Source organism: Antechinus flavipes, chromosome 4 (assembly GCF_016432865.1).
Source record: "Antechinus flavipes isolate AdamAnt ecotype Samford, QLD, Australia chromosome 4, AdamAnt_v2, whole genome shotgun sequence".
NCBI lineage: Eukaryota > Metazoa > Chordata > Mammalia > Dasyuromorphia > Dasyuridae > Antechinus > Antechinus flavipes.
The window spans coordinates 199,375,349-199,389,194 of record NC_067401.1 but is presented as its reverse complement, the minus strand read 5'-3'; the positions used below and the strand labels follow the sequence as shown (position 1 = coordinate 199,389,194).

At 33.3% G+C, this 13,846-nt stretch overlaps 1 protein-coding gene and 1 long non-coding RNA gene across 2 annotated transcripts in view; one reads left to right on the top strand and one right to left on the bottom strand.

Moving 5' to 3' along the window:
- DNAH8 (dynein axonemal heavy chain 8) overlaps nucleotides 1-13,846 on the bottom strand; it is a 402,529-nt gene that overhangs the window by 84,182 nt on the left and 304,501 nt on the right. Inside the window, exons 67-74 of the mRNA XM_051996876.1 lie at nucleotides 12,674-12,850; nucleotides 11,738-11,905; nucleotides 10,775-10,990; nucleotides 8,837-8,974; nucleotides 8,084-8,211; nucleotides 4,241-4,412; nucleotides 1,534-1,689; nucleotides 35-190 (exon numbers count right to left, since the gene is read on the bottom strand). Coding sequence (XP_051852836.1) covers nucleotides 35-190; nucleotides 1,534-1,689; nucleotides 4,241-4,412; nucleotides 8,084-8,211; nucleotides 8,837-8,974; nucleotides 10,775-10,990; nucleotides 11,738-11,905; nucleotides 12,674-12,850 — 1,311 coding nt within the window. The remainder of the gene's footprint in view (nucleotides 1-34; nucleotides 191-1,533; nucleotides 1,690-4,240; nucleotides 4,413-8,083; nucleotides 8,212-8,836; nucleotides 8,975-10,774; nucleotides 10,991-11,737; nucleotides 11,906-12,673; nucleotides 12,851-13,846) is intronic.
- LOC127561696 (uncharacterized) overlaps nucleotides 1-13,846 on the top strand; it is a 51,967-nt gene that overhangs the window by 20,971 nt on the left and 17,150 nt on the right. The gene's annotated exons all lie outside the window — the stretch shown is intronic.

Here is a 13,846-nt window from a genome sequence, read left to right as displayed (position 1 = left end):
TAGATGTCACCATTGTTCTTTTTTAGGAACTAACCTTGAAAGTAGTTCCTGTTTTAATGAAATTCTTTTCCAATACATTATCCAGGGCTGGATCCAGCTCTTCACGTATATCCTCAATGAGTAAAGGTCGTCCCAATGAAAGGGAATCCTCTAAGTGTGTTCGGAAATATTTATGATTCAAAGATGTCACCTTAAAATAAATTATTCATTTATATAAGCACAGCATAAGAACATACACCAAATCTTAAGTGAAAACCAGAAGATTTGTTAGGAAAATAAATATATATTTAGAAACACATTTTTTTCTAAGAAAGTGATCTAGAGAAGCTATAGTATTTAAATAAATGTTTGTTACAGAAAGTAAGTTCATAAAAGGTAGTGAGTTGCATTTTTGCAGAAACAATGAAGGCATCATGGCTTCCTTAAAATCCGTGGAAGGCAGGATGAAGTCATATTTCTTCTTGTTGTAGGTGGGGTGACAGAATTCATAACTATTTGGTTACAGATAGAGAAGGAATCTCAATTCAATTCAACTAATTTTCATACACGCACTTGAAGATAGTCAAGATTATGACTAGAAAAGTATTCAATCATATAGAGAATGAAAAACATAGAAAGGACTCTAAAGAGTCCATAAGCACATTATATAAGGCTCTCAGTCCATTAGTTCCCTCAGAAAGGAAATGAACTTGAGGTTGCTGTGGCAACTCTTTGACATCCTGCTGGATTCCTAGATCTCCTACAGAATCATTATATAGTCCCTTTAAGACTCATAGTGTTATCCTATGGTATGGATTCCTCCCAGAAGGGAAATGTAAAGCACTATGCAAACCTTAAAGTTCTATATTTATTGTTATTATTATTATTCAGTTTCCTAGAATATATTCATGAGATATCACAGTTTAATCTTTGCAAAAACATAGTTAACTTTTAACATTTTTCTTAATGTGTCTTTTCTTCTTTTTTTCACTTGCTCCACATTCCTCCCAAATGTCAGTGTACCAGTCAGGGTCTAGGTTGGATAGTAACATTATGAAAACCAAGGTGGCTAGTGAAGAGGAGGAGATGTGACAGAGAAAGATGGAATCCAATTACTAGCTTCCATTATAACTCTTGTAAGGTGAAGAGCAGGAATTTCTATTCCTTTAAGAAGAACAGCCTGCTGATTACTACTTCTCTTAGCTTTTTTAAAAAATCCCTCTTAGATGCAGGTACTTGGATGGTTTTTCCTCGCTGGGAAGCCAGGCAGATAAAAATAGGTGTGAACCTATCCGACCCTCCAGTTACACTACATTTTTTGAACCTTAGTTTACTCTATAGGCTTTGAAATACAAATCTGTAATTTCCCCAGAGTTATCATAAGGATAAAAAGAAATGATGTGTGTGAGGACTTGGAAACCTATAAATTACTACACAAATTGTCAAAAGAAGATCTCTAGTGTGCTGAAACTGCTGAAGGTGGTAGCTTTGGAGCAGGTGTATTCCAGGTTACATTCATAGGGTAAATCAACATTTCATTTTCTTGAACTCTACCTGTAAATCAAATTCTTTTTCTTTTGATTTAATCCAAGTTTTGCCTTGAGTTTGTGGGTCTATCAAAAGTGGATAGCGGGTTGCCTTAGTCACAATAATGCCATTTTGAATTGAGAGGTCATCTCCAGGTAATCCCTGAAGTCCCCATTCACCAATCTAAATGAAAGAAAACAGAACATTAGCTTAGTATCCAACAGTTAGTTTTAACTGGATCAAATTACTAGGGCATTTAGATAATATTGAAAAATTATTGCTAATAATAAAAATAGCACTATCAATTTTAAAGACTTTTTAAAAAGCAGACTAGTCCAGTAAATTTTTCTCTTACAACTTATGTTTATTACTTTGAAAAAAAATCAGTCTGTCATTTTGAACTGAAAAACATGATTTTTTTTTCAAAAATAGTAATTGCAAGACCCTTTTCCTTTTCTCAAGTACCTCAGACTAACACTTATCTTTCCCCAGAGTATTCTCACATTTCAAGTCTGCTCTATCAATTAGGCCTTTAAAAAAGGCATTGTGGTATGATGATGACAGTATCTTTATCTTATGGAAAAATGAAGGCAATTGAATATATTTAAGCTTGATCTTCCCAGTGGAAAAGCTTTCTCCTTGAAGGAAGTTATATATTCTGAGAGTTTAATTTACTCTTTCAAGTTACTAAGGGACTAGCTGGCACATTATGAGTGCCATTTCTAACAACAGATGCATTTCTGAAAATCTGTTGATAAAATACATCTTTATAAGGGAAACACATTTTCCACCAGCTTCCATATTTCTCATTCCCATTTTATGAATACAAAACTAGACAAAAAGAAGAAAAGACACAAAAAAATAAAGCTCTTTTCCAATGTTGCTTTTCAGAACTAAGTTGTAAAGAAGGAACAATGTGGGTCAGATTAGACAAAACCAAGATGCCTGGTATATCATGTAGTCTATTACTATGTAGCAAAGGCTAAGTATTAGAACAATGTAATAGACAATGTAGTACACTCCATCATATGTAGTAATAATGTAATTATCAAAGTATTAGTCAAGACCAAACCAACCTCTTAAACTAAAGTGGGGCCAAAACGCAAAAGAGATGCAAGTAGTATGCAGCAACTGGCAGAGATCTAGGCAGGCAACTAATTATTATCTTAGAAGTCTAGCAAAACGGATTTGGGATCAAAATCCTGAGTATAAGGGTAGGAAATTTAGTCCATAGTCAATTAAATTACAGGGATACAAAATAGGGGCAGCAGGGGATTCCTGAATGCCAAGATCAGAACAGGATCCATAGAAAGACAGATTTAATGCTAAGCTAGTCATATGCTGACCTGGGCTCCTTTGTTCATCCTGCCTAGAGACAGGATTGTTCTCAGAATCAGAAGTAAACTTAACCCAGTGGAGAAAAGGTGCCATCTGTGTAAATAGTATACATAAAGGCAGGAAACAAAGCCCTTAATTACATCTTACACAAAGAAGTACAGTAATGAGATATGTAGCAGTGCTTTCGCCTGATTCCCCACCAACTGAAAGAATTGTCTGTGCAAGAGCTGTGGCAAACAGCATGAATTTTTCCAGGAAATTGCAGATGATGATGATGAGGATTAAGTGGTAATAGTTTGCTCAACTTACCATATGCCATTTGCTTTTGATTCTCTGACAGCAGATATGAAGTGTTTTTTCACCCTTTGGTTATGATCAATAGATTTTGCTCCAGGACTAAAGGGCTAGCAATATAGGAAAAGATCAATATAAAGTGAGGTAGTTGGGACTGTTCCTAGTATACAGTGCTACCTTTCTTGCTCAAGCTTAGCTGTTTCTGGAAGAGACTGCCAGAGATTTCTTAAGCTTTCTGAATTACATTGACAGGCAATGTAATTCTGGATACTAAAGATCTGTGAGTAGAAAAATCCTTTAAAAAAAAAAAAACTAAACTACAAGCAATTGATCCTCTGGGAGATTTTATCCCTAGTATAAAAGCCACATGGGAGTGGTGATGAGTGCCCTAAATGGGGAAAAGGGGGAAATGGGGAAAAGTAAGTGTAGAGAAGTGAACAAATATAAAATATTTTCTCACAAGATTCACTAGGATTTAAAAGCTGATTTGGTAAAAGGGATGAGAATGAAGAATTGAAGATGAATTTTAGGAATGTGAATCTAAGTACTGAAAAGATGGTGGTACCTTGATAGCGCTAGGCACAGGAGATACAAATAAAATGAATGAAACAGTCTCAATTCTCAAAGTTTATTTTCCAACTGAGACATATATGTATGTACATCTATATTCAAAACTATATTACATGTGTACATAAGTATATACAGAATATGCAGAAAATAAAGACAAATAAGTACAGTAAAGCTAACTACTACCAGGCAGAGAAAGGACACTTTGAGGGAAACAGAAAAGACTTAACATAGAAGATGATATTTGAGCCCTTTTTGGAGAATAAGAGTAATTCTTTGAAATGGAGATAAGGAAGAAAGGCATTACAAGTATGAGAGATGGCTTGTGCCACATACAAAGATTTGAAGATGGGGGATGAGATTATTTACATTATCTATCTCATAGGCCATTGGGGAGATCAAATGAGATGCTATATGTAAAGTATGTTGTAACCATAAATTGTAAGTTACAATTATTTTATTCTCAACTTATAAGAGAAAAATCTAAGAAAATAAGTTGAAATCCAAAAGAGATGACAAGGATAGTAAAACTTACTGTTGGAGGATCCACCAACATGGATATCAGGTTTAAGTTTTCAGTGAATGGAATTTTCCGAACTCTCATCTCTACTTCCCACTGTTCTTTAAGCAAAAGGGTCCTGAACATCTGATTGAAAGGACCAAGGTAGGATAGGAAACCAGTACACAGCAGCACATCTCCTACAAGTCTATGTAGAAAAATAATACTTATGTAAAAATACACGATGCTAAGTTGTTATTATGCAGATTAAAGGAAACACAAAGCTATACAGTGAATGGGGGTCACTTTCTAACAAACTAAGGTATTCCAAGACATTATATTTATAATTCATTTTTATTTTATTTTATTTTTAATTTTTAATTTGTTTTATGATTTTCATTTTTATATATTACCTTCATTTCTGAGTAAATTCCTTCCCTGGTTACCTTTTTATGAATCTATCCCTTCTAAGAAAAAATTAAAAACTGATGCAAAATAAAGCACTGTCCTTAAACAACATTTATCAACACATGAACTGAATTGTGAAGACTTTCATTATATTTAATGTTCCCTATTTATGGAACCATAGATAGGGTTTTACATCTCTCCAATAAAGGAAAGGGATTGCATTCTTTCTCAGGGACAAGCAATCATCATAATTTAATTATACAGGTTCGGTTTCTTTTTTAGTTTCTATTCTCATTTAGATGTTGTAATCAATGGATATGTTTTTCTGGTTTTGCTTATTTTGATTAACTCCACTTTGAATCAGTTTCTACATCTTCCTCTGCTTTTTGTTTTAACTTTTTATTTTTATTTTTTTAATAACTTTTTATTGATAGAACTCATGCCAGGGTAATTTTTTACAACATTATCCCTTGCATCCACTTCTGTTCTGATTTTTCCCCTCCTTCCCTCTACCCCCTCCCCCAGATGGCAAGCAATCCTTTACATGTTGAATAGGTTACAGTATATCCTGGATACAATATACGTGTGCAGAACCGAACAGTTCTCTTGTTGCACAGGGAGAATTGAATTCAGAAGGTATAAATAATCTGGGAAGAAAAACAAAAATGCAATCAGTTTATATTCTTCTCCCAGTGTTCTTTCTTTGGGTGTAGCTGCTTCTGCCCATCTTTGATCAATTGAAACTGAATTAGTTCTCTTTCTCAAAGAGAACCACTTTCATCAGAATACATCCTCAAACAGTGTCATTGTTGAGGTATTTCACTTAGCATCAGTACATGTAAGTCTCGGCAGTCCTCTCTGTATTCATCCTGCTGGTCATTCCTTACAGAATAATAATATTCCATAACATTCATATACCACAATTTACTCAACCATTCTCCAATTGATGGGCATCCATTCATTTTCCAGCTTCTAGCCACTACAAACAGGGCTGCCACAAACATTTTGGCACATACAGGTCCCTTTCCCTTCTTTAGTATCTCTTTGGGGTATAAGCCCAGTAGAAATACTGCTGGATCACAGTTTGCACAGTTTGATAACTTTTTGAGCATAGTTCCAAATTGCTCTCCAGAATGGCTGGATGTGTTCACAATTCCACCAACAATTTATCAGTGTCCCTCTTTTTCCACATGTTTTAACTTTTTATATATACTGTTTTTTATTGCATAAGACTATTATTTTGTGAACCACAATTTATTGAGCCATTTCTCAATTAATAAATATCCATCTTCTCCGTTCTTTACTACCACAGAAAGTTCTACTGTATGGGAGATGGCCTGTATCATATGCAAAGACATGAAGACAGGGGATGATAATTATTTGCATTATCTAGTTCATAGGCCATTGTGAAGATCAAATGAGATGATATATGTAAAATACTTGGTAAATATTTTCATGTGTTTTAGGCCTTTCTATCTTTGATCTTTTGGGGATATATATCCATCAGGAAGATCTCTGGGTCACAGGGTATGGACATTTTATTCACTTTCTGAGCATCATTTCAAACTACTTTTCAGAACAGTTGGACCAATTCACGAAACTTTGTCAACAGTGTATTAGTATGAATGCCTTTGTGGAACTCCTTTAACATTTACTATTTTCATCTTATGCCATTCTTTATAAACTTCCTGGGTATAAAATGAAACTTCAGAAATGTTTTAATTTATACTATTATTATTATAATAGAAATAATATTTCAAATGGCTGATAGCTTACAAATAATAGTTTATAGTTCAACTTTTGAGAAATGTTTCTTCATATCCTTTAACCATTAAGGAATGATACACTTATGTATTTGTGTCAGAATTATATATTTGTCTGTATTTTTACCTATTTGGATACTTATATATCAGACCCTTATCAAAGATATTTGATACAGAGTTTTCCCCAATTGACAGCTTTCTTTCTTATCCTGGTTGCATTAATTTTATTTTTTAAAATTATTTTTGAAAAATAATTTTATCTATTTAAAAATAGATAAGAAACTTTTATTTTATTTATTTTAATTTTTGTGACTGCCATTCTCTCTTATGTGGTTAGCCATATCTGGGAAATATATCTGATCTGATTATCTTCTATTTTTAGTGGCATGACCTTTAATATTATTTTATAGATTCATTTTATGCTAATTGTGATAGATGTTCTAAGATGTGTTTAAACTAATTTTTTTTTTGCCAAATTGCTTTCCAGTCTTCCCAAAAATTTCTGTTAAATAGTTCTTCCCCAACAATTTATGTTTTGTAGACTCCAGGGAAACAAAGATGAACATGAAACAATGCAAGTTTCAAATAATTTACATTTTACATTGTCCTTTGTACTTCTTTCAGGGCAGAAATTCTGTCCCAATCCATGTATATTCAAGTGTGTAACACATTGTTGATGATCATTGAAAAGCATTATGTAATATATTTTTACTATATTTAACATATATTGGATTACTTGCTATCTAGGAGAGGAGTGGGGGGGAAAGGGAGACAAATTGGAACACAATGTTTTGCAAGGGTCAGTGGTGAAAAATTATCCTTGTATATGTTTTGAAAATAAAAAAGCTTCAATAAAAAAAGAAAGAAAAGCATTGTGTAAAAGAGTGGAGAAGGACATAATAAAAGGGAAAAGAAGCATCATGGACTGTTTTTTGCTTTCAGCTATGGCTAATGATACATAATAATCCATGTCCTCATCTACACAAAGCCAATCTAGGTGTGTTGCATCTATTTGGATAGTCTTGATCAGATAAAATGCAGATCTGGTTCAAATAGTACATTAGATACTCTGTTGCCATTTTCCTCTTTGCCTTAATTGGCTCTGAATCTTTCCAGATTTCTGCTCTAGAAAAAAAGTTGAATTTATACCCTGAAATCCACACAGCCTCAGTGCTTTGATTTCAGGGAAGTTCATTAATTTGGATTGGGGGGGGGGGAGAAACCATCTTCCCCCACCAAAAAAATCTATAAATGAAGTTTGGCATTTCCTTCAATTATTACTTTAAAAAATTCTTAGAAGGAGCCCATAGGCTTTTTTCCAAAGAGGTCCATGATCTGGAGAATATTAACAACCCCTGATCAACACTAAATCACTTTCCTCCTTTCCTTCCTTTCTCTTTTTCCTCTTAGTGTTCTGGAAAAATCACTATCTATTAACATTGATGTTTCTTCTAGCACATAAATCACCAGGAAATAATCATCAATGTGAATATGTGACATGTAGAAAAGATCCAACTATGTAGATAATTTATAAATGGAAAGAAAAGTATTTTAATTATCTTAACTGTTGAGAGTCAAAAGTGAAATTAACAACAACAAAAAACAACATAAGAGGAAAAGCACATCATGAGAAAAGATATTGTATGTCTTACAAAAGCTGTCTGTTGCTTTTCTCCCTATAAAAAGAACAAGATAGCAAAATATCTACCTGTTAGTTTGAGCTTTGAATTCTTTGCTTTGCTGAGTCCATCTGACTTTTTCTCCACTTAGTCCATCAATAAGGGCAGAAGCTGCCTGCATCTTTTTCCGACATGAGTCTGCATCATTCACCAAGTCCTGAATCCATAAATAGATATCTATATATCTATATCTAATATTTTCAAGTAGTATCAATCAAACCCTATCAGATTTCTTTTGCTCCATTAATAATCTTAAAGCTGGGCATCTTAACCAACATCTTACATACGAAATACTATCTTCTTCATTGATTAACATCACATTTTAGATTTGCTTCCATGAAAATTCAAGGAAAGCAATTTAATGGAGAATCAGATATTTAAATCAATAATGACAATATTTCAGCAATTGTTTTTATTATTTTCAAAATTAGGCCCAAATGAACTTTTTTTTTTTTACAAAAATTACCTTTTGATAAAAGGATTATTTCATTGATTCACATTTATTTTATAATCAGTGATTATAAACAATTGAAAATTTGACATTTCTCTTTTAAAGCAATATACTTACACTTAAAAAAATTAGTGTTTCATGGCTAAATCTATGTGTCAAAACCAATAAATGATTACATTTACTATTATGTATTTCCCTAAAAGACGTGTCACATTTCATAACGTTTGATTTTCAGTTAGGTTAAATCATAAGTATAACATGATTAACTGAACGTATTTTTGTTATGTGATCCTACTCACAATCTTATATATAAAAAGTTTATTTAACTTACCATTTTTTCATTCATGGCTGCATCAAATTTTGCTTGTACTTTATCTAACTCAGCTTGTTTTTCATCTAGCAATGCCTGAGCCTTCCCTAATTCAGCATTAGCCACTGCCAAGCGCCCTTCTTGCTTTGCCAAGTTAGCCTTACAATGGAATAAATAATTAATATTATTGAATAGCCATTAATTTTCAATATTCACTATTAACTCTTTCAATGTATGTAATTGTTAAGCAATAACCCACAATATTAGAACAGTAGAAAAGAGATCATCTAGTCCAACTTTTTCATTTTACAAAAGAACAAACTGAAGCCTTTGGAGGAGAGATGTCTTCCCCAAGGTCACAAAGCAGAGCAAAAACCAAGTGATTTTAATTTTGGGTCAGAGTTCTTTCCATCATACTAAGCTGCCTCAGTTATTTTATTAGCAATAGAATATTTTATGATTGAATATTGATGCTAAAATCTTAAATAGAATATTCTGTGCTCTATAAAAATACTTTAAAATTTACTGGTGAATTAATGAATAGGAAAAGATTCTATATATTGACGTATGCCTAAGTATATTTTAAGGTTTTTTAAAAATTTTTTTCAAGTTAACAAATATATTTAAGCACCTATTATTGGTCAAGATATTAGAGATACAAAAAGAACAATCAGTCCCTATCATTAAGGAATTATAATTCAAGAGAAGGGTGAGACATGTACATACATGATTATTATAAAAATCAGAAATATAACTTTATGACTTCAGATACTATGCTCTACCTACATAGTATTTAGACCCCTTCATAATATCTGGAGACTGAAAGGATGAAAAATGGGAATAGCAAATATTTTATTAATTGCTTCATGGTGGCCCCAGTGATGGTTTAACTTAAGCAAATCCTCTGTGGTATACATAGAGGTCTGGTAGTAGTCTTATGCTAAGAAAATGATAATCATCAAAAAAAAAAAACTATTGCATTTACAAATAGAGGACTTACTGACAGTGAAATATCTCATATAAACTAGGAGTTCTTGGCTTTGATGTGGGCTTTCACTGATGAGCTCCAAGACTTGTAGGTAGAGAGTTCAGTTTCAATTACAGAGAGCCATTAATCTACTGATATATTTTGGAAGTTGCCTTTCAAAGAAGTATATCAGTATGGATAATTCGGATTTTGGCATGCACTACAGGCTGGGGAAGACTAATACAAATGTACCTGTTCTGTTTAGTAAGGCTATATGAGGCAAATTATATGTTATGATGCTTATACTGTATATTTATAATTGCTTATGTATACTCTGTATAATTTTTCTTGCAATTTTTTCAATGTGCTTTTCATTCAATTGCATATTATAGTCGAAAAATTAAATATTCTTTAGCCTCTTGATATTTTGTTTTGGTCCAGTTCTGCAATACTGTGGATGGGGAATGTATATGGATGGAGATGTATGACTTAGATGCTGATCACACACACCCCCAAGTGAAAAATTTGCTGTGTCTATAAATCACATCTTATATTAATAACAGAAGAATAAGGATACCATACCCTTCCTCAAATATCCCTTTGCCACTGAAGGAAAATAAAACAACACTGGATCTGATAACAATAACTAATTACATGATAATGTTCTTTGCAGATTTCTTCTAGAATGTTATTTTGTCTTTTTTTGAGAACTAATGTTTATCTCCCTCAACTACCTAACTTGAACTCTCTGTGAAGTCAGCGACATTCTGCATAGTAGAGATAATGCAAAGAAAATTTAAAAAGGATAATACAAAGGAAGTTTTAAAAAGGATAAGAAAAGATAAAAGAGCATGAAAAAGGAAAATTTTAATTTTTAATAGAGACATCTGCACCTATTAATCTAGACTATTTCAACTCTTTTAAAATATGAGATACAGGAGATTTATTTTACTACAATTTATTGGCGGGGGAAGGGGAAGAGAGCCCTTTACCTTCAGAGGCAACACCTCCTTGTTAATTCCAAAAAATGTTACCATCGCAAGTGTCCAAGATAGCAAGCCAGCAACATTACCACAGACCTTTTTACCATTCTCAAAAGAATAGTCTTCCATATTAAAATATGGCTGTAATAGCTCTACTGTCTCTTCATTAATAGTGTCCTTTGGGAACTGCTGGAGACTGCCTAAGAATCCAGCCCCACTCATCAACTGCAAAGAAAATAAAAGATTTGATTTATGGGTTTGAGAAGAATAAAACATTTCTCTCCTCTTCTTACTCTGAATTAAAAAAAAAAAAAAAGTTAAACCCTGATTCTGAATTGATGGCTCCAGTATCAGTGAGCCAGAATTTTCAGCCTTTGATTTTCTCTTCAGGTTTCCATGAGGAGAGGAGAAAGAAGAAAAAAGAAAAATGTTTTCCTATTCTACTGAATAAAGCTACTACCCAAGTATGTGTCCCCATATTACATGTTCCTAATTAGAGACAGGGTTAAGGTGAAGTCTAGAGAAAGGACAAGGGTTGGGGACCCTTGGGAAGAGTGGGAGAGCCCCAATAATGCTTAGATTTCTTATTTCTATATGAGCCACTGCCTCCGGTACATGTGTCCAGCCAACAACACTCATAACCAATTTTGAAAACCATTTGTAAACATACTCTTTGGAGGCTTCTAGGAAACCACTTGATTATTCTGGACAGAAGCAATAGAGATCCCAAAATGAGAACAGAGGGAGACTGGGTAAATCATGTAAAGAAAAGACCAGTTTCTGCCTAAGTGTGCCATTCAGATTCCATTTGCCTTCCCCATGTTGTTGAAGGCGCTCTATCCTTGTTCATTCATCCAGCATACATTGACTGAATGGTTTTAGGGTGCCACAGAAGTGAAGTGGGCCTTAGGGATAATTAACCTAGACAATTCAGAACTTCTTATGCCCAGAGAGTTTATGCATTTTACTCACTTTCAATGACTCTGTCCAGGATGGTTTGCAGCAAGGCTTTTCAGGATCCATTGTGACAGGGTCGATCTTCTTTTGGAATAATAACAAACAACAATCCATGATTCTCATAATAAGATGAGGAGGTTTTGCAAGCTTCCTAACTGTAGCAATATCATTTGGTTTGATAGTCTGTGTTTGGAGTTTAAAAAGAATGAATACATTAAAATCATTTCAAAGGCTCTCTGAAGTGATTTTTATTAACTCCTAGGATGATAAACTTTAAAAGGACCATAAAATGTGTATTCAGGGATTATTCTAGATATCTGTGGCCCCAATGATACAGCATTTCCTTTATCATCCATTCCTCAGGTGTTTGAATTATCTTTGAATTACCATTCATTAACAATCATGCTCAATGTACTATCAATGGATCAGATTAGCATCTTATCAGGTTATTCATTGTCAAGAGACATTGTCTAAATAGTTATATCAGAATACATTCCTCACTACTGGGGCAAAAAGTATGCAGGAAAGCTTGAGCACACACATTAGATACTCTTGAAAAATCATCTAATTGACCGCCTTCTTTTTACTTGAAGTATATTTAAGTTAGCCTAGACAACAGAAAATTTATCCAATTTTAAAAATGTATTCATTGCCAAGAAATGGCTAACCTAAAATCTTCATATGATAGTTCAGTTCATTGCATTCTTGTCCCTCTTTTCATGGAAGTTTGATTTATGAACATGAAAATAATGAGCTACATAAAATCAAGACCTTTTTAAAGCTAAATGTGTAATTGAGAGAATTAAATCAATGGAAATTCATTTCAAGCTAGGAAGTAAATCACACTAAGAATTCAATTTTGTTTCCTGGATGAGAAAATTTCATGGTTAACTTAATGAGAGGACTATATTGTTAATTGGAGCTTCTGTTGAAATTGACATATTTGCTTACGTTCAGGGCTGCTTCTGCTTCTTCTAAAGCTGGCCTGGCTGCTTCTAGCTTGGACTCAGCTTTTACTTTCTCACTATCAATTTCATCTACAATTTTTTGGGCTTTGTCTTTCACCTCCTGAACTTCATTTTTCACTTTGGCTGATGCTTGGGCACTTACAGTAACTTCTGCTAGCACCTGTAAAATTGTGAAACATGAAAAACCCCAATGGAAATCATGTGTTGCACAATAGTGAAGGACTATTTACTACTTATAGAAATTAACTAGATCTAAACAAGGATAATAATATTCCTGAGAGAAAAGCTAGAAAATCTGACATTGTGAAGTGAGAGGTGGTCAAAGAGAGAAAGAAGAGGATAGATACAGAGGACAATGATAAAAACTCTGAAAGAGAAGCCAGAGAGATAAAAAGAAAACCAAGAAAAGATAAGAAGCTCTGTCTTATTTGATATTTTCATTAGTGACTTGGATGAAGGCTTGCAAGTCAAGTTTGCAGATGACATCAAACTGGGATACATTAAATTTGCACTAGACCACAGAATCAAGATGATTAAAGATCTCAACAAGTTAGAATTATGGGTTCAAACTAATAAAATTAATTTAAAAGGAATAATATAAATTCCTGCAAGTAGAATTTAAAAAAAAAATAAATCACACGCATAATATATGGAAGATCTAACTTATCTAGCCCTAAAAACTTGAGGTTATTTATTAGGTTAAAACTTGGATACAAAGCAGCAATATGGCAGGCTAACACAAAAGCTAATGTCATCTCAGGCTGAATGAATGAAATACAGTTTCCAGGATGAGGAAGATAATAGTGTTAAAATATGTTGCAGTGATAAGAGGCCAGATGGTACAATGTGCTCCATTTGTTTTAAGAGGAACAATGTCGAAACTGAGTGCATTCAGAAGAAAATAAACAATATTAGTGAAAGGATCTCAACCATGTCATAGGGATGCCCAAAACTATTAGAAATGTTTAGCATGGAGAAAAGAGGATATGATTATCTTTAGTTAATATGCTTTTTTAAAGTATTTTTTTAGTTGGGAATTCTTATTGCATTATTAACTGAGAATAGGATGTATTTGTTATTTTACTTTTTTACATTTGGTTGTAAGATTTGTATGTCCCACTACATGATTGTTTTTTTGTCTGTGCCACACACTGCT